Below are 20,077 nucleotides of genomic sequence, written 5' to 3' on the forward strand. Positions count from 1 at the left end.
TATTCAGTTCTGCAGCGATGAGCGTATTAGCAGAACCTACGTAGAACAGGATTATGGGATTCTTTCACCTACCTCCTGTAAAGGTGCAAGATGATTAAGCTCTTGCAGTCTTAATCATCTTGCAGTCAGGGGTCCATCCAAAGCATGCCGCTTCATCTGGGATTGTCTTGTATAGGCTGTCGCTGTCGAGACAGTCATCAAACTTGAAGGTAGAATTGCAGTAATTTTCTATGTTTAAAAGAGATACGTGTATTTTAGTCAGTTGAACTTGGTGCCTTACCAAATGCATGAGTTGTAACAAATATTCTCACTGAACTGAGCATGTCAGGCTTTGACTTCAGGAAGAGTGTAAGAAAATTAAAGCTAATACAAGCTTGCTTTCAGTGGTATAGAAACAGTTAAAGATCTCTGTTTAACTGAACTCTAGTGAATAAAAAATGTCCTTCTCTTCATATGCATTGAGCAAGTTAATAGTATGTTGTATACAATCTTAAAATTCAAAAGGAAAAGCAGGTTGAAGTTTTCCCCTTGTTCAGTAGAGGTGGGTAAAATTCACTTTGTTTCCTCCCCACTCCCAATATTAAATTTTATTTTTAACCCCCCCCATTGCATACACTTTTCTTATCTTTTAGAACTCTGGATCACTGAACTGTTAGATTCTTAAAGAAATGACAATTCTTTCATATGCGAAAGTGCAAATTTTTACTTGAACTTGAAAATGAAATGTTAGAATATTGTAATGTTCAATAACATTCAGTCTATACAACAGAGCAAGTGATGATGTCTGAATGTTTGAAAATACAAATCTTTGGGGTTTTGGTAACTTGAGGTTTTTGGGAAATAGTTTTATTTGGATGACTTCCAATGAAGTTTCAAAAAAACCTGAGTTGAAAGTGACCCTTCATGCTTTCTTCTTTTTTTAATTATTATAAAGAATGGGATGGGAGGGCAGATGACAATCTGCTGACTTTTGAAGGTTCTTAGCCTGTAGATTTCATGAGTACTCAAGTACCTAGTGGTAGAAAATGTTTACTTGCATCTTAAGCTGCCTTTGGAAAATTTGGCCCCTAATAATGGGAAGCAGTCTGTCAGTTGTGTCATCACAGCTAATACTCTTTTAAGAAGCTGTAAGTACTAGTGTTTTATGGTCATCAAGCTAAATTTTAGCTTTAAGAATATCTTCTCAAGTCCTGATATTTTTGTTAATATTAATTCTGGTTTGGTTTTTTTTTCCCCCTCTAAAGGCAGGTTGACACAGGGGAAAAATTCATAAGTAGTGAATGATTGACTAACAATTTCAAATAATATGTATTAAATTGTAGTTAATTGTATAGTTAATCTTCAGTATTTTTTTTGAACATTCGTGTAGGATGTGTATATGATCCCTAACTAGTGGGAATTGATTTTATTTTTAAAAAAATCTTAATTCTCCTATTTAATTCAAACGAGCAAGCTAGAAACTTGGTAGCATCAAGATGTCTGCTGAGGGAAAGCCATCTATGATTTGAGATCAATAACTTGATGTGTGTTTATAGCTGCAAATGTATTCACCTTGAAAAGACCGTATTAGCCCCCTGAAATGTCTTGTTACATTAGGATTTACTTACTTCATTACCAAGATCTGTGTGAGCTAGAGTGGTCTCTTGGTAGCCTTCTCAAAGCAATTAAGCTGTTTAAAAGATCTGGGGCTTTGACGTTCTGTTGGTTGGAAGTAAAGTGGAGTGGACAAAAAATTTTGGGACTGAGAAGATAGAAGTCAGAAGTGCTGTTATGAAAATCAGCTAAGTTTTAGCTGTAGCTGGTATAAAAAGAACAGAACTGGTTCTGTCAATTATGGAGATTTTGCAAAAACTTAGAAACAGAAAAGAAATCAAATTGGCTGAATTTCGTTCAGCCAGTATGCTAAGGAGTTTTAAAAGAAAAAAAAACACTTTTTCAATCTAAGGTGATCTGGAAACTAAAGAAAATGAAGAACTGTCAGCATGTAATTGTGATTTTAAATCGTAATGCTGAAGACGTGTGTTTAAATGTGTTTTCCTACTATTTGGCCATGATAAAATGGCTCTGTTGTGTACAAGGAGACATGGTTACTCTATTACCTCATAGCAAACTGTGTACAGGTTGTTCTAATCTTAGGAATGTGAGCAAGATGTGTGTTTTTTAATTTAGCAACTTCACAATTTCAACAGTATTGTAATTTAGAAATAGCTCGTTTAAAAGTCTCTTGCTAACATAAAAATTGTGTCGCTGTAGCTTTATAGAACAGATTATATAACATTGCAAGTAAAACAGCCTTATTGTTAAGGATGAGAAAGCTTAGATAGGATATACTTAGGTGACAGGTCTCTACCCAGGAAAAGCTGTCTTAATGTTTGCGTTCCTGGTATCTTCTGTCACTTTTTGCCCCTTTTTTTTTTTTTTTTTGGTTAAGCAAAATTGTTAGTGAAATATAAGTAGACCGTCTTACAAAGGATGCAACGGAATGTCTGAACAGTGGGATCCTGCGTGTGGTGTTCTAATATGCTGTGGTTTTCCTAAATGATTTGATAGGTTTTGAAATTGTTCCAGTGGCAGGAGTTGCGGGGCTTTGTATTTTGTATGTTTATTAGTAGGCTAAATTCTTTTGCTGCATTCTGTTACAGAAGCTACAGAAGCATTTGTGTTGACAAAGCTCCCAATCTGTCCTGGTGTTAATACAAAGACTCTCTAGAAGCGATGATCCCATGAATTGTAATTGTGTCTGGGTTGGCTGTAAACATTCAGCCTTTGTCCTCAGGCCTCTGTACATACTAGGTGTGATGTCATCTCAACATGTCATGTCTTACTGAGCAATTGCATTAGCTTTCCAAGCTGTACAGCATGCATTAACCGGTGAAAGCTGCCCAAATCTAAGCATTGTAGCCTTTGCCCCTTGTGATGAATTTTTGCTCTTACTTGTAGAGAGCAGGGAAATGTCATGTTACAGTGGTTACATGAAAGATCTCAAACACTTAATATGGGTGATACCTGTGCAGCTAAGCTAGCTTATACAAAATCACTGTACATCAGCTGCGTAGTGAAAGGTTTTTTTAGCCACTGAGAATTAATAGTAAAATAACTGCTATTCTAGGGTTCCTCTCACGAAATGTTGTCTTCATATTTGGGAAGCTTGTGTTCCTTACATGCCATAACTCAAATCCATCTCTTCTCTCTATAGGATGCAGATATGGAAGAAAAGGCTGACTTAATTCTCTCAACAGTTAGCTTATGTGAAGTTTAGTTGTTTGACCTTACAAACCACAAGCTTAGTTTTTCATTGCACGCTATGGTGTTACAAACTCATGAGCTTGTTTGTATCTCAAGATCAGAATGTTTGAAGTTTGTTATGTGAATTCAGTATTTCAAAATATAGTGACTCATATCCGCGTGAAACTCAGCTGTTCCAAAAATATGGATTACTTACAGATCTAGAGAAACTTAGTGCCATTTATGTTTTTAAGTTAAACGAACATATTTATTGGTAAGTCTGAAGAACTAAAAAGTGTTGCAACAAAAATGGAAGTTTGATGAACTTGTATTTTAATATTAAGCATCTGTTGTGAAAAAGTTGGAATATGCAATTAAATATCCATATTCCGGAAGTCTAAAATTTGAAATCTTTTCTGATACAGATGAGTGAATATGCTCACACAGTGTTTAAGAAAAGCCTTTCTGATAAACGCATTGTTCCCATTCATGTTTCAAAAGCTAAAGCAGACTGAAAATTTGATTTAATCATTTTTAAGGTACAGTAATTCATATGTGCTATACAGTAATAATGCAGGCAGTATCAAATCCTAGTATGTTTTCTCACATACAGCAGGACTTGCTTTCAGTGCAAAAACTTGAATGAGTTGGAATGAGAGCAAAGAATGAGGAAGGACTGTCATTCAGTGTGGAAGGCATCAGTACATTCAAGTAGCCCCTGTAATGTATTTAAACACATAGTGGGATTGCTAGATCATCAAATCTGCACTATCAGTCATGTCCCTGTCTGACGAAAGATTTGCTGCAAGTTTTTTGGGGGAGATTTTTGTATAGGCCCCCCAGACTGGGATAGATACTGATTGTAACCAACAGCTGTCCTACTATGGGTTTGTTCATTAAATCCTTCTGGTGGAGAAAGGAGGAACAAAATTGTCAGAAAAGACGACTATAGACAGTGAAGTGTTGAGCTTCATTCTGTAAGCAGTCTTCAGATTCCAGATATGGTTTAGAAGAGTGGACTGACAGATGTTTATCTTCTATAAATCATTGCAATTAATAGACTTGCTTAGACCTGGACTAACATAATTAACAAATGCTTGATTAAAAAAACCTAAAAAACAAAAACACCTGTTAGGAGAATGTGTGTACACAGTCCAAATGTTGACTGTGTCTGGATAATATTTTTATTCTAATGAGTCTGAGGATTTTAAGAAGCAGATGGCTCAATGAATCTTGGAAGGGATTTTGCTTGTTCTTTGTATTTTCTGATGGCAATATTGGTGTAATCTAAAGTCACGGTAGTAGTGTTTACCCTAGTGCCTTTCTCTTAACTTAATGAGCTGGCCAGAGAAGTTCAGGTCTCAAAAATAGCTGGTTCAAACAAGTCTTCAGGCAGTGGGGCCACAGTTAGCAGAGTCTCCCTTCTGATGTTCCCCACTGTGCATAAAGATCCAGTGTGCAGTATGAAATCTTGAGGTAAGAATATTGCACTACTGCAGAAGATTTTACAGGTAGGTTGCATGTTATTAAAAATGAGTGAGATGCTATCAGTTCAAAACCTGGAGTATCTTTAATGAAGTATAGCTCCTAAAAATAAATAGTTTGGGAACGCAGTGGGAGCTGGGAATTTAACCTTGTTTCTCCAGCAGTGATAGTGGTTAGTCTTTCAAGAGTGTCTTAAGTGAAACTGAGGAGAAAATACACTTTGCCAAGGTACTCTATTTGGTAAAGGAAGAAAGTGATTAAACCACACATAACTACCCATCTGTTTGCCTTCCTTAGCCTTAAAATCTTTGCAAGCTGAGCACTAGACTTTCCTGACAGACATTTGAGATGTTAGGCCTTAGTTAATCACGAACAGGTATTCTAAGGTCTCTGCTTTGTGTATGGTATGCTTCGAAGTGAAGCTGAAAGATGTAAACAGTTTGTCTTTTCATAAAGATACTAGGAATATAATGTATTCTTCTAAGGTATTTTTAGCTGTGATTTTAAAAAAAAAGTAAACTGGGGGGGGAATTGAGCTTGTTTAAAAATAAGTTTATGCAAAGGCTTCAGTTTACAGGTGGGAATTTTAGACCTCTGAAGCTAGAACTTCCCTGGAGTATGCTGCCAAGTGGGAGCTCTGCTGTGATAGACCGTTTTGTCAAAGCTGATGTCCTTTATCTAATCACATAGATAGATTGTGATCACATAGATAAAAGAATGAGGTTCAGCACTTCAGCTAGAAGGTCAGTTTGGAAGTAAGCTTCGTATTGTTAAAAGCCAATTCTAATGTGCTGGTATTTTTCTCCAGTTTTCAAATGGATAGTGTTCTGCATTCTAATAAACCCAGTATCTTTGAAATGACAGAAGTTAGTTTAAGTTAGGAAGGTCTGGGTTTTTCTTTTGGGACTTGCACTTTGAGAGCTTGCTAAGGCTAAGTTTGTTTGGGAATCACTAAAGGCCAGACAGTAACACTGACAGACAGGTATGATGTCTTCCTTCTGTGAAACTTCTTACTGCTGTCTTGAAAACTATAAAGCAAAAAATATACAATGCAATCAAGAAAGAGTGTAAAGTTGTAAGCATAGTGCACATTTTGGAGTCACTTATTAGAGTAGCAGTAGGAATTTTGACTAAGTGTTGAAGAATGAAGCATGATTTGTTGTCTCTGGAATGAGAAATATGGAATTTTTCCTTTTAAACTGCAGTGAGGGAAACGAATGAAAATTCCCTCGTACTATTTTGTAAGACCTGGGGATATGAAGATAATATCTGCGTGATAAAACTGAGGTTCAGCAATTTGTCCTCAGCTACCAGAATTTAATTGAATGGGTGAGAAGTGGAGAAGGCCTTAAATAACTAAAACAAAACAAAAAAAAAAATCCAAACACATCAATGATATGAAGGGACACTTACTGTTGAGTTGGAAGCTACATGGTTTGTTCCATCCTCACAATGTTACCAAACCTGTGTTAGGAAAAAAATAGGGGTTGCTTTTTGAAACATCTAAACAAGAGGCAAAGGACTTCTGTTTACCTTTCCATAGCAAGGGTCTTTCCAGCACCTTTTGAAGGGCTGCATGTTGTGGCAGCTTAGTGACAGAAAAATCACTTGTCATGGATTGTATGAGCGGTTGTGGGCCACATCTGTTCCATATGTTGTATGTGCCCTAACCATGGCTTGTTCTGGAAAATTGAGTACGCTTCTAATCCTGTCAACCCGTTTGATCTCACTGTCACTAGGATGTGTTTTGGCACCTGCCTAACAACTGTAGGATTCTATTGATGGAAGAAAGTTATTTTGTAAGCTTTCTTGATAGGGTTGTATGCAATCTGTTGTTTGAGACATCTTTCAACAGTGGAAAGTCCTCTGAGCCTTGATGGTACAAAGATAAAATTGCAGATTTTTGGCATTGTGATCTGCCCGTTAACTTGTCCTCCAAGACAGGAGGTTTGAGCTATGTTGTTTCAGTCTGAGGGGCAGTGCTAGAACAGTTTGAATAATCCTGTTTGAGGAGGAAATCTGAAGACTCCAGGTTTTGTTGCTTTCATAGATTCTTCCAAATAAAAGCTGTATTTTTATGAAAAATCAGCATCGATATAGTTTTATTCTTTGACATGTACTACTTGTGACTCCATTTTTTGGTAATAATCGCCTGTACTGCATTTCTAAACTTCTCCCTCCTGCTCCACCTGCCTCCAGGGTTTTAAACTTTTCAGCACTGTTTCTTATGTATGTCCATCATCTGATCAAGATGAAAATAGGATGAAATACTAGAAGAACCAGTTGGCTGGATTTCTTTCAACTTCTCTTGCATTGCCTAAAAATGCTGTGTTAAAAGCTTCTATGTTACCTGACTTAGAGTAAGATAAAAGGTGATAATACTGTGTTGTGAAATTTTTGGGGTGAATGAGTTTTAAAAGTTTTATGGTTTTTTTTGTTTATTTATTTGTTGGGTCTTTTGTGTTGTTGTTTTTTAACAGGAGTCTTACCCCTCTTCATCACCAATATGGTTTGTAGAATCAGATGACCCAAACCTGACTTCAGTCTTAGAGCGTTTAGAAGATATTAAGAAGAGCAATACGCTGGTGAGCAAGTGTTTTGGTTGTTTTGGGTGTTTATTTGGTTTTGGGTGTTTATTTAGCTTTGTCACATTAACAGGCAATTAAAGTAGTTCAGTTTTGGGGTTATTTGGGGGGGTTTTGTAAACACAAGTTTCTTTTCCAAAAACATATGAACCAAAAGTAATCCGAAAGATTTGGGGCAAGGAGGAGAAGATGACTTAAAAGCTTGCTCTTTAAAAGAAGTTAAGTTTCAGCCCAAATAATTACACAGTTTAAGGTTTTCTGAAAACAATTAAACAGTGAAATGCATGAGAACTTAAAACTACGGAATAAAACAGGTCGTCTAGTGTTTTCTTTGCACAGAGATCAATTACAGAGGCAAAAGCTTTGTGTTCTTGAGAATGTATATTCTCAAGAATATACATATTCGTGTTGTGTACATATACAACCAAAACATGGCTGTAATGGTAACTAATACAAAGAATTCCTGGTTTCAGTAAAGAAGACTTGATCTGATAGCTTCTGGTTCATCAGAATGTTCCTTAGATAGTGATAAGTTTGAACAGTGTTGTGACTTTGGACAGTTGCTATTTAAAGAAAATCTTTGCACAGATTCTAATGGTAGGTTTGTATTTCGGAAAAATACCAGGCATTATATTTTACTTGAGTACCCTTTTGATGTAGTGATAGGAGCTGTGTGTGTATATATATCAAAAAATTAACTTCCCATTCTGTGCAGGAAAGTAAGTGTCCCTGAATATTACTTGGAGAAAAAATTCAGTACAAATGTACTTTGCTCCGTGAAGAGCAGTATTGCAGCCTACTGACAAATTCAGTGATTAAAAGTGTTGTTTTTCCTCTCCAAATTCAGCTTTATGGATATTAAATAGCCCTTAGGGATGATCTTTATTACCAGATTATTTTAATTTTTTTGTTTATTTTTGTGTACAGGAATGCATGCATGCACATGATGCGTACAAACCAAATCAGTCTGCAGAATACTGCTTCTTGCATGGGTTATGTGCTGGCCTTAGTATTTGCCTGGTTTTGGAAAAGTTGGGAATGTTCTTTCTCATGAAATCACTTACCTGTAATGTCTACTGGGATAATATTAGTCAAGCATACTTGACCTTAAATAAGGATGTGTAAATTTCTTTTTCTGAAGAATATTTAGAATGCATTTGACTTCTAGCAGAAATAATTAGAAAACTAACAAGCAAGTGAGAGTCTTCATATGCCTTGCCGTAATTAAAAACAAAGGAGCATTGCAGAGGAACATTAGCGTTTTAATGTATTGTGTTGGATGTGATTACAGGAGACATACATATCAGTTGTGTATTTTCTTCTTACAACCTAAACTTTAAACTAAACTACATTTAGAGGAATGTTATAGATCTCTTAGTCTTTGTGACCTCTGCCTAGAAAGACATATGACGGTGTAGTACCAGAAGATGTGGCCAAATGAACTTTTTTCTTGAATACACTTCTCAGAAGGTTCTCTAGCTTGAAGCTGGTGTGGCTAGTAGCTTCAGACAAAAGGTTTTAAACAAGATATTTCTTATGTTTAACTACCTACAGGTTTGCTTGCAATAGGGTAAAAAGCTTTATTGCAAACATGCATAGGACTTGCTGTGCTGAATTGCACATAGACTGCTTATGTACATTGTAAGAAAACAGCTTCTGATGTCAAGATTGTACTTGCCCATGTAAAAGCTGATGGGTTGATGTAATAGACACCTGTGGATGGCCCATTGGTTTCTCAGGAATCCACCCCACATCATGTGATGCCAAGATGAAGACAGAGGGGAGTGGTTGAAGAGACAAATACTTACGCTACAAAATCTGACTACTTTGTTTTGCTCAAAAGGCTTGGCTTTGTGAGTTTTGGGTTTGTTTTTTCTCCCTACAACTTTTCCCCTTGCAGCTACCTCCCTCCCCTTCAAGGGCGTTGGAGCAACTCACACACAGACTTCTTGGAGTAGGGTAGGAAGGGATAAGGAACTACCTGTAGAAATTCAGAGGCTTCTGATTTATCATGCTTTCTCCTAAAAACTCACTTAGTTCAATTTAGACTTTTAGAATGTTTCAAACCAGTTTTCATTTAATTTATTGCAGCTAAAGGATCGCTTGTGCCATGTTGCTCTAAACTCATAAAGCTATTGCAACAGTCAAATTTTGAATGGGAAATTGCATTGGACTCTTCCAGGAGCTCAACTGAGCACAGCGAACATGTGCTAAAAGCACTGCTAGCACATGTACCCTGATTTAGAGTTCTTTGGTATTACTCTGCCCTTTCTACCTGCTTTGTAACTTTTGACAGGTATCAACTGTTTGGGAAACTGAAGAACGTGCTCTTCAGGCATAAAAGTTTGATGGGGCTATATATATGGAAGCCTTGTCATTTGACATGGTGAAAGGAGAACTGTTTTACCTATGTTAAAATCATGCACACATTTTCTGGAAAATCTTCTGTGGGTCTGAAACTCTGTGTTCACCTTGGCATCAGCATGGTGCTTTTTGCTATGAAAATTCCTCAAAACACTAAAAATGTTGAAAGGTTGTTAAGAACATGATCAGCATAGATAGCATTAGGTTTGGAGGCTTTAGCTGCTTGACTGTTCATACTGAACAAACTCCAGTCAGCAGATGAAGGAGCTACAGAATTCTTTCTGACCCCTCGTGTCTCCTGAATTCCCTTTCAGACCCTGAAAATCAGCATTGCATTAGACTCGGTAGGTAGCTGAAACTGACAGCCTCCTTCTAGTGGTTGTGCAATGCAAAAGAGAAATCCTACTTCCATTTCGTCGTTCTGTTTAGTATAATGGAAGTTATAGTTGCAAGTCTAAAGTCTCAAACCTTACTTCATGGGTTATTAAATACAATTATACATGATTTGGAGGTTTGCTTTTTAAAGACAGTAGTGAAATGAACTTAAATTCAGATGGCAGCTTTAATTTTCACACTCTCCAAAGCTTGAGGGCTTAAACTTGCATGGAAGGCTTCAAAAGTGTAGAATTCCTGACATAAGTATGTGTACAACTTTGATAAGCTGCTGTCCCTAAGCACACTACTTCTGTATTAAGAATTTAGATTTAGTCCCACATGATGGCACTTCAGGAAGGAATGTTGGCTCCTACAAACTACCAACACAGCAGCAACTAATTATGTATTGGGGATCATAGAGACAAAATGCAAGAAGCAGCTTTGCTTTACTTTCTGAAACTGCCCGAGGATGCTGAATGTGTGTGAGTTACTGTCACAGACTACCTGATAGCTAGTAGTGGCCACACTCCAAATGACAGTTAGTTCTTCCCTCTGTTTCCTCTTCAGCAGTTTCCTTCAGTGGCAGGCTAAGATTTATTGACTGATTTATTTATTTTTATATAGATAGTGTGTGCATATATATGTATATAGATACATGTAGATACGTGTGTATACTTACACTATACTTCTTCAGTCCGTGTTTCTTGGTAACTGGAAAACAAGGTGCTTCATAGTGAACCCAGCAGTATATTGATATTATTTAAAGGTATCCTAAAATTGTTAATGCTTTTATATGGCATTAGAAAGATCTTTTCATGCATAAAAAGGCCTTCTAATGTAGGATAGGTTTCAGAAAAATTGGTTTTTTTAAACTGTTTTCAGATTTGTAAGATGTTAACACAGGAAACAAAAAATTCTAAGAGGTGTTTTTGTGTTCTAAAACAGCATTATGGCGTCCATAAGAACTACCAACTTCTCAGAACTCCTGAAGCATTAAAAGTTATGTTCTAGATGTATATATTATATTTTAATATCTTGTTATTTTTATATTACTTATAATCAATATCATTAATTTATAAATTTGTCATTGTATTTGGTCACTTGAGCATTTACCTTGGCAGGCTATTTACATTGCTCCTTTAATACCCCGTGGATTATGCATTCTAGTTGCTGTTTAGTTTCTGCTTTAGGCAGTTTGTATCCCAGGGAAACTATTGGTGTACTGATAGCCCACTTTTCTTCAGTGGCAGCAAAGCGTGTGTGTTAAGCATTCATTTTACATTAGCCAGGCATGTGAAGTTAGCTTGGAAATACATTTAAATTATTAATACATGGCAGAAATCTGCTATCCCTTTTGATACAGTCTATTCCTGTACCATTAACATATACCAAATCATGCTAGGCCCTGCTTAGAGCAGGGGGTTGGATCAGATGACTTCCAGACGTGCCTTTCAGCCCAAATTATCCTATGATTTTTTCATACATATGAGCAGAGCATAAGGGATAATGGTGATGGTGATCCATGGCAGAAGGATCAAGGGTATGAAATGAATTCCTGTGGAGGAAAAACATAGCAATAAGGAAGAAGGGCTGTAAAAATGGGATCAGCTTCTCGCTCTGCCACCACCTTTGCAGATTGTAGAAACTGACGTCAAGTAAAACAACTTAGCTATAAAAATGAAACTGCAGTTTGACAGTTGCATTAAGCTAACCCTGAAGTGTAGACTGCTGCCAAGGAAAAGGGGGTCCCTGCTCTCAGCTGCACATTCCTGCCTCCCCCTGTATGGTGAAATTGGTGCTTCTGTGCTGAAGCACATCAGGAACTGATCTGCCTTGAAGCTTGCAAGCTGCTGCATGGTTGTATGATCTCTGGTGCCAGAGCAAATGAGAAGGTGAAAATGTGCTGCTGGAGGCAGGGAAACACCTCTTCAGGCACAGCCACTGTGTAATTTGGTCCAGGTTGTGCCAGCAGTTTGTTGCTTTGAGAGTGCTTGTGTAGCTACCTCACAGTCGTGCTGTGTTCAGAAGGAAGTGAGAGAAGCTTACAGTGTGTTAGGTCCTGTCTGCAAAGATTCCTTCTGAATTTCAGTTCAGGTGACAGGACTTCTCATGAAGAGGATGGGGAGTGGAGGAAGCAGGGCAGGAAGCAGTTCTTAACTCTCTTCCCAGCCCTTACTGTCTCTTTCTGTAGAGACACATCTAATATTGTGTTCAGCTGCTTTTCCAGGCTTTGGACCAGCCACATGCCGGTGGTGGTATTCTTCCCCCACCATTTAGATTTTTTGTATGCTTCACAACAGATGTAAACAAATTAATGGCTTGCCTAGCTTTACATAGCTACATGAGGAAAAATTACAGTTCCTGAAATTTTATGGTTTATGCTCCAGCTCTCCATGAGGCAATGTTTGTGCAGAGAAAAATTTTCTCAACAAAATGTGTAGCAGTGCAACTTTTAAGCATCTTACACATACTGAGAATAATAGAACCACAGGTCTTAGAACTATTTACCAACTAATTTTTTGATTGATTAACCTGCTTTCCGCCTGCTAAAAGATTTCCTGATGTTCCAGGCACCCAGGAAGTTTCAAACAGGTGTAGAGTCTTAACACTGATGAGAAATGTGATTGTTGCAGAAGGCTTCTGGCAACATAAACTATCACATCTCATGTATACACTCACAAGAAATGTGTTGCTGATAGACCAGTTCTTTTGGTGTCATCTGCTTTGGTTTCGAGTTAAGGATGACTGTCGTGAATGACGCAGAAACAGCAAACGTGGTGTGATAGGAGGGAACGTCATAATTCTTGTAATGCGGGCTGGTATGTCAGTTCATGGCCTCCGATGAATAAGTAACATTCCTATTAAACAGGAATGTTGAATTCTGCTGGAGAAGGGAAAAGCAGTGAAGCTTTCAGATAGCAGAAGGGCAACATTTGCTTATCGTTGCTAGTGATTTGGGCTTGGAAATGAGTTCTTAACCCTGGAGAGGCTGAATTTTCACTTGCAGTGGGGTAAGGTAAGAGCATTTAAACTGGCCAATAGCAAGGCTTTAGACACGTAGAATATTTTGGAGTGACTAGATTTTTCTTAGATACCTTAATTTATCATATGTTCTAAGAAATACAGTATACAAACACCAAATAGTGTTGTAGAGGTATCATTCTTTCAGGATCATACAGTCTATGCTGTACCTTGGGTGAGGCCGCATTGCCTGAGTCTCCCTCTTTTATGGAGAGATACTTCAAGGGGAGTGGGGGTTGCCACTCTAAGCATAACTACTAGTTACTAGCTGAAGGATATGTGTATAGAAATGGCTGTCTTGCACTCTGCCTTCTACAAGTGGCAAGTCAAAAACTCCCTTTGGTATCTGGAAGAAAAGTCCATAAATGGATGTATAATTTTTGCAAGCTTCATCTAGGGTATTATTCTGCAAATAATGAAACGTTGACCATTTTGCAAACGTATTTTGAAGTCCTTTCTCCCCCCCCCCCCCCCCATCCCTGACATAGCTATGCAAAGACCTTGAAAAGTTACGAAATGCAGTAGTACAGTCTTTTATGGTCTTCGCCTTAACTGGGAATCTGAGGCTGCCTAGAGAAAGTTAACAGCTATGGAAATCCACTTAATTAGCATCGTGATCAAGAAGCAAACTTAATGTTTCTCTGTTTCTGCAGAACTAAATTTATTTTCTGGATAGCATTACAGTGAGTGAAAGGTGTTCCATGGTTTGCAATTAACAGAACACAGTCAATGTAACGCTGAAAGCTGGAAACATAAATCAGTGATCAGATATCAGATTGTGCCTCAACCTGATACAAGATACGGCAAGCAGACTACTTGGGCTGTAGCTCAGAAGTTGGCTAGTTTCTATGCCTTGTACAGTGTTTGTCTTGCTTCTAGTGCCTCACTGGTGTGTCCTAGAAAGGGATTCAGGATGTGGAAAATCAGACTGTTCCTCCTGTTTTTTTGAAGACATGGATCTTTAACCTAGGAAACGAATGGACCGTCTTGTCTCATGGAGTATGACCATTTGATTATTCCCTAGTGATTTGTGGCTGAGACACCTATGCCTGGAATGGATGATGCTGCCAGAGCAGATTATTCTTTTGCTCGTGACTTTCTTCACTTGACATGAGGAGATGAATGGGAGCCATCTTTAACTTGCCATGTCCTTGGTTTCCCATTTTGGGGATTTTATTACAATGACCACAGAGAAAAAGAGGGGTCTTTTAACTTTATTCTAGCGCATGCAGACTTAAATGCTGTACACTGACTGAAAGTTCAGTACCAACAGGTGAAAAAATTCAAAATATATTGTCCTGTGCTTTGGTTTAAATAGATGTTTCCATGTTTTCTTTTTTTATAGCTTCTGCAACAGCTGAAGAGATTAATATGTGACCTCTGCAGATTATATAATCTTCCTCAGCATCCAGATGTTGAAATGTTAGATCAGCCATTACCAGCTGGACAGGTAAATTAAAAAGCTGTGGACACCTCCTTATGGCAATGAAGGAGTTGTTTCTTCAATTCCAGGAAACAAGATGGTGGGAACGATTAAACCTTGTGTAAGCCAGAACTGAGATATGAAGCACTGTTGCTTTATGGTGTCCTCAATCTGAATTTTGTTTGTAGAATCCATTTAATAATGGTGTGATAATATTACACAATCTCCTTTGGAGTTTCTGTATCATTGAAAGGTGTGTATGTGATACCAGTGCTGGCAGTTTAATTCCCTCCTAAATACTGCTCGAGCCAATCGCTGTGCATTCCTAGTGCTTCCCAAATTTACTTTTTTCCAAAACGTAAATGTGGTTAAACACTATTTGCTTTTTCTTGAAGAGTATATGTTTTACAGTATGCACTTGGATGAACTACTATTGATGTTTTCCTTCCTCTTTAATCCCTTGCAGAGACATGGGATATCAAGACCGTATGCTACTTTGGGTAGGGAGTATCTGAGGTGCCTTGTTTACTTTTTGGGCTCTTGACAAATTAAGAGTTATGATGGGCTGTGAAATGTTCTGGTTAACTAAAATATTTTGTATTGTGCTGAAAGCAGAACTGGTAACTGACAGTAACTGTTCTTTTTTGTATTTTTAATAAGATTATGATATTTTCTTTTGCTTATACATGTTAAGATGGCATGATTTCTAAAAACTCCTGTAGCATAACAGATGGTTTTCCTGTGGTGACAGTACTGTAAAAATGACAAATAACTTGCTTAATTTTGGTCATGTGCCAAGTTGTAATCCTATAGGTCTTTTCTCTCAACCACCCACACAGCAGTGCAACTGTAAAGCAATAGACCTGTAATATTAGGAAGTAGCTTTGTTGAAGAGTCTTGCTTATGCTCTGAAACTCAAAAACAAATTCATGGAAGGTTTCTTAGCCAGAAATGTCAGATAATTTGCAAGTTAAATAAGAGTGGCCTTAGTAAGTCAGACCAAAGATCCATCTGGTCCCCTGCATTGTCTACAGCAGTGGCATTCCTTCTTTGCCAAAGGAGGAGTAAGCAGAGGACAAGCATATCAGAATGCTCCTGAATATTTCTGCAGCTCAAACTTCCTGAGCTTGAAGTGGTATCCTGAATTGGAAAGCCATGAAAAATCAACTCAATGTATTGCTTTGATATTATATCAAATAATCTAATAACAATGGCTATATGATGATAGTAGTTGTTGCATAGAAGTTCTAGGTAGTGAGACAAAAATCCATTAAGTTTTAGAGATCTAAAGTTTGTTTTTTTTTTTCTTTTTAGAGTTGTAGCATGTATATGGATTCTAATCAGAGCCATGATCTGATTTCCTGGTTAAGAGATCATGAGTTATAATCCACTTGGCTTGTTTATTGCATTTGTCACTGTCTCAGAATAGGATATCCTTATCTGAATCTTAAGTTTCCACTTCGAACTTAATGTGAAATTAATTGTGATATTCTGTTTATCTTTGCTTTATGCAAAAATCTCTTCACTGTCATACTTGAGGAAAGCACCTTTGTGTATCTTTCACATTAAACTTCAGTCCTTTGCAGACCTTGCTAAGTGTAACTTTCATATATACTGATTTCTCTTTGATAGTAAACTTCCTGTTTTTGAAAGAAAGGAACATATGCACAATTTATGCAGAAACCTCATTGTTGTATTGCAGAATGGAACAACAGAAGAAGTTACATCAGAGGAGGAGGAAGAAGAAGATATGGGTGAAGTATGTGTATATATGAGATTGTTATCCTCATCTAGTAGAATTCTGGCGTTTTGCTGTGCAATGGCTGGCTAACTATTAAGCCAAACTGTAAAATGTAATCTCCCTAGAGTTCAACAGAAAAGATAATTGAAAATTAGGACGTTTACCTTAATGTCAGCTTTCACTTCAACCACCAAAACTAGTGAAATTTTCTTCTTAAACCTAGATCTCAGCTGTCAGGTACTTGGATACAGAGGATTGGACATCTGTTTGTGCTTTAGTCAAACAATATGTAACATTGTGTGCCAAATCAGTAAGTTTGCATAATTAACTCCTGTTTCAAGCAGCATATGAACTGCCTCTGATACAGTAGAAAGTGCCTCCCAAATTGAAGCAGACTGACTAAGAGTAAATCAGTTTGCTGATTTATTAAACAGGCGAGCTAGCTTTTAACTATAATACATTGAAGGAAATGGAAGGACATCTGAAACAGACATGCTAAACTTTAAGGGGTTTATGTCGTTGTCTGGCAGCACGGTGCTCCTTTTAATGAGCTTTTTACTGTGTGAGAACCACCCCTTTCAATTACTTCTACAACATGTTAGAATAGCTCCAAGATGCTTGCTTTTTAAACCACTATAAATAGCTTTGTTATAGGAGAACTGTTCTGACTACTTCAGATTTAGATTTTTAATGAAGAAGGTGTGTAGTAAGAATGAACAACTCATTCTTTGAATAGAAGATCTTCCTTTAGAAAAGACCTAAATGTAATCCATGTTCTGGAATTAATTTGAAGCAGCCTCTCTTACACCATATTTAGCCTGATCCAGACTGCATTTGTTGGAGCCAGAGTTTCTGTAAAGGTAGTATATACACTCCCATATCCTGCTGCCACAAAGCTCTTTTTGCTTGCAGACTTGTAAGTAGCCTTTTGTACTCTGTTCGGGTTACTTTAGGCAAAAAAATTGTCATGTGTGTCATTATTTATAAGCTGTCAGGTGGCATTTTGTGGCACTGATATCTTCAACTTGTAATCTAGTCCAATTTCTAAATTGAAAAGCGGCTTAGGGTTCCTAAGGCTATATCATTATTTTGAGAAACATGAACATTTTAAAGAATACTTAGTGTAAAATCTGTTACAGTTTGAGGAAACAGTGTTGTCAAAGGCACCAGATAGGTGTGTTTCTTACTATGTAAGACATCCGTGAATTTGCACTTATGGCCAGGTTTTCCTGCCATGCAACAGATGGTGCATAAAGAGTAGCCACAGGTGTGATGGAGCACTGTGTATTGCAGCATATCTGATAGTTGTTTACTCATAGCTTGCTGGTGTGGCTGCTGTAGTGCTTCCTTTTTCATCTCAAGGTATTTATATCCTTCCTCTCCTCTCCACAAATAGCACTTGAATCACCTTACAGGCAGTTGTCTTAAATTCAGAGCGCTCATCTGCAACAGGATAACCCCATCTCAGAATACAGAGTGGAAGATTTTTCAGTGTCTTAGTCTAGAACTCAGAACTTAAATGTTGGCTCGTGTGATCAGGATACTTGACCACGTAATTTTGTCTCATATCCTCATGCTGCATCTAATCTTCAGCTGAAATGTTCACCTTGAATAAAGTACATGTAGCTTTCTAATATTTAACTTTCTTGAAGGATTGCTGTAGCCCTGCCAGATATGTTAATCATTGTTTGCCAGAAGTGTAATATAGCTGGGATTCTAATTGAAAAAAGAGTCTGCTTTTAGAAACATCTTGGAGACGCCCTGACTTTGGGTACTTTTGGATTCTCAAGCCCTGTTCAAAATGCTTTAACTTCCTGTTTTCCACCTACTTTAATGGGCTAATTCACTACAATCTTAAATTCTCACAGAGGTTTTATTGTGCTTGTTTTGGTGACCAGAATTCTGTTGTGAATTTGGGTCTCGTATGGTGAAGGCTCCCTACGCTTCCAGTGAATACTGTTGCCTGAGAGGGTGAAGTTAGAGCAAAATAGAAATGGCGTCCAACAGTCACTAATACATAGTGTTGTGCAGTATGTGACTGTATCCCTAAATGCCCTTGGAGAGGGTTTCTTTGAACAAAGAGCATAGTTAAGTTATTTACAGTGAATTTTCCTCTATCCTGTAGGACATTGAAGATCTGGATCACTATGATATGAAGGAGGAGGAACCAGTTGATGGGAAGAAATCTGAGGATGAAGGCATTGAAAAAGAGAACCTTGCAATCTTAGAAAAAATCAGAAAAAATCAAAGGCAAGATCACTTAAATGTGAGTTAATGATTTGTGTTTTTTCTTTGCAATACTTTTGACTTTAAAATAGAAATGGTTTTCAGCAAATAAAGCCTACTGCTATGCACCTAGACATAAATTAACCTGTAGCTGACTTCCAGCATACATAGGACAAATGTCTCAAGTTATGGGACCTAAATAGCTCTTTCTGGAGAAGTTTGAATAGGCCAGCTAAAATTCCCAAGGTCGTTTAGTAAATGGACTCATCTTTCATCAAAATCTTTGGCACAGGAAGTTAGTTGTCAGTCCACATCCCACAGAGGCACAAAAACTACTTCAAAGCACTCTCATTCAGCCTGGAAGAATGCTATCATAATTTCTTTTGTCAAACTGGGTTGGGGTATTCTTGGCATTTTGGATGAAGAAGTATCTTTTAGCTTTTCACTAGAGTCAACTCTTAGATGTAAATCCAGGTTTCACACTTGTTAATGATATTTAACTGGTTGTCTGATTTCCAGAGGTATCTATTTGGTTGTCCCTCTGTCTCTTGCTTGATGCCTTTGTTATGAACAATAGTCCTCCTTGTAGAATCAGCAGAAAGCATCTAGGTTGTAAGCATGACCGTCGTGGTTTAACCCCAGCCAGCAATGAAGCACCACACAGCTGCTCGCTCACTCCCACCCGGTGGGATGGGGGAGAGAATTAGAAGGGTAAAAGTGAGAAAACTCGTGGGTTGAAATAAAGACAGTTTAATAGGTAAAGCAAAAGCCACGCACACAAGCGAAGCAAACCAAGGAATTCATCCACCACTTCCCATGGGCAGGCAGGTGTTCAGCCATCTCCAGGAAACCAGGGCTCCATCACACGTAACGGTGACTTGGGAAGACAAACACCATCACTCCCAACGTCCCCCCCTTCCTCCTTCTTCCCCCAGCTTTATGTACTGAGCATGACGTCACATGGTGTGGGATATCCCTTTGGTCAGTTGGGGTCAGCTGTCCTGGCTGTGCCCCCTCCCAGCTTCTTGTGCCCCCCCAGCTGTTCGCTGGTGGGGTGGGGTGAGAGGCAGAAAAGGCCTTGACTGTGTGTCAGCACTGCTCAGCAGTAACGAAAACATCCCTGTGTTACCAACACTGTTTCCAGCACAAATCCAAAACACAGCCCTGTACTAGCTACTGGGAAGAAAATTAACTCTACCCCAGCCAAAACCAGCACAATGGCTTTTGTTGCTGAGCCCTTATTAAAATAACAAATAAAGCCATATATAAAACTGACTGAATTAAAAGCCATGGGTGACTTAACATACTTAGTAAACCCAGGAATTTGTGCTTTAAATCCATTTTATGCATGAGCTTGTTTTTCAGTAATATCTATTTTACTTGGAAATTACTGAAGGTTTGGGTTGGTTTTTTTTTTGCCAGACATAAAGCAAGGGGCCTTCAGACGCTCTTCAGCTTTATTATCACAGTTTTCTGAGTGATCCTGCCAGCAGGCAGTTGTAAAGAAACCTGCTTGTTCTCCAGAGGCTTAGAAACATTTTGTCACAAGTGCAGAGTTCCAGAGAAGCTTCTACTTCTCAAAGGTGCATGTAGGAGGGAATGATGATGTCATACAACCTTAATGTTTTTTAG

The 20,077-nt window shown here is 38.0% G+C and overlaps 1 protein-coding gene across 2 annotated transcripts in view; it reads left to right on the forward strand.

Annotated features, from left to right (window-relative positions):
* The window catches only part of UBE2Q2 (ubiquitin conjugating enzyme E2 Q2), a 53,219-nt gene that overhangs the window by 10,486 nt on the left and 22,656 nt on the right, over window positions 1–20,077 (forward strand). Inside the window, exons 2-5 of one of the 2 annotated variants that reach the window (XM_076348440.1) lie at window positions 7,191–7,295; window positions 14,401–14,505; window positions 16,181–16,237; window positions 18,345–18,485. In XM_076348440.1, the coding sequence (XP_076204555.1) occupies window positions 7,191–7,295; window positions 14,401–14,505; window positions 16,181–16,237; window positions 18,345–18,485 (408 nt within the window). The remainder of the gene's footprint in view (window positions 1–7,190; window positions 7,296–14,400; window positions 14,506–16,180; window positions 16,238–18,344; window positions 18,486–20,077) is intronic. The other variant, XM_076348441.1, reaches the window with a different exon arrangement.

This window comes from Aptenodytes patagonicus, chromosome 10, assembly GCF_965638725.1.
Source record: "Aptenodytes patagonicus chromosome 10, bAptPat1.pri.cur, whole genome shotgun sequence".
Taxonomy (NCBI): Eukaryota; Metazoa; Chordata; class Aves; order Sphenisciformes; family Spheniscidae; genus Aptenodytes; species Aptenodytes patagonicus.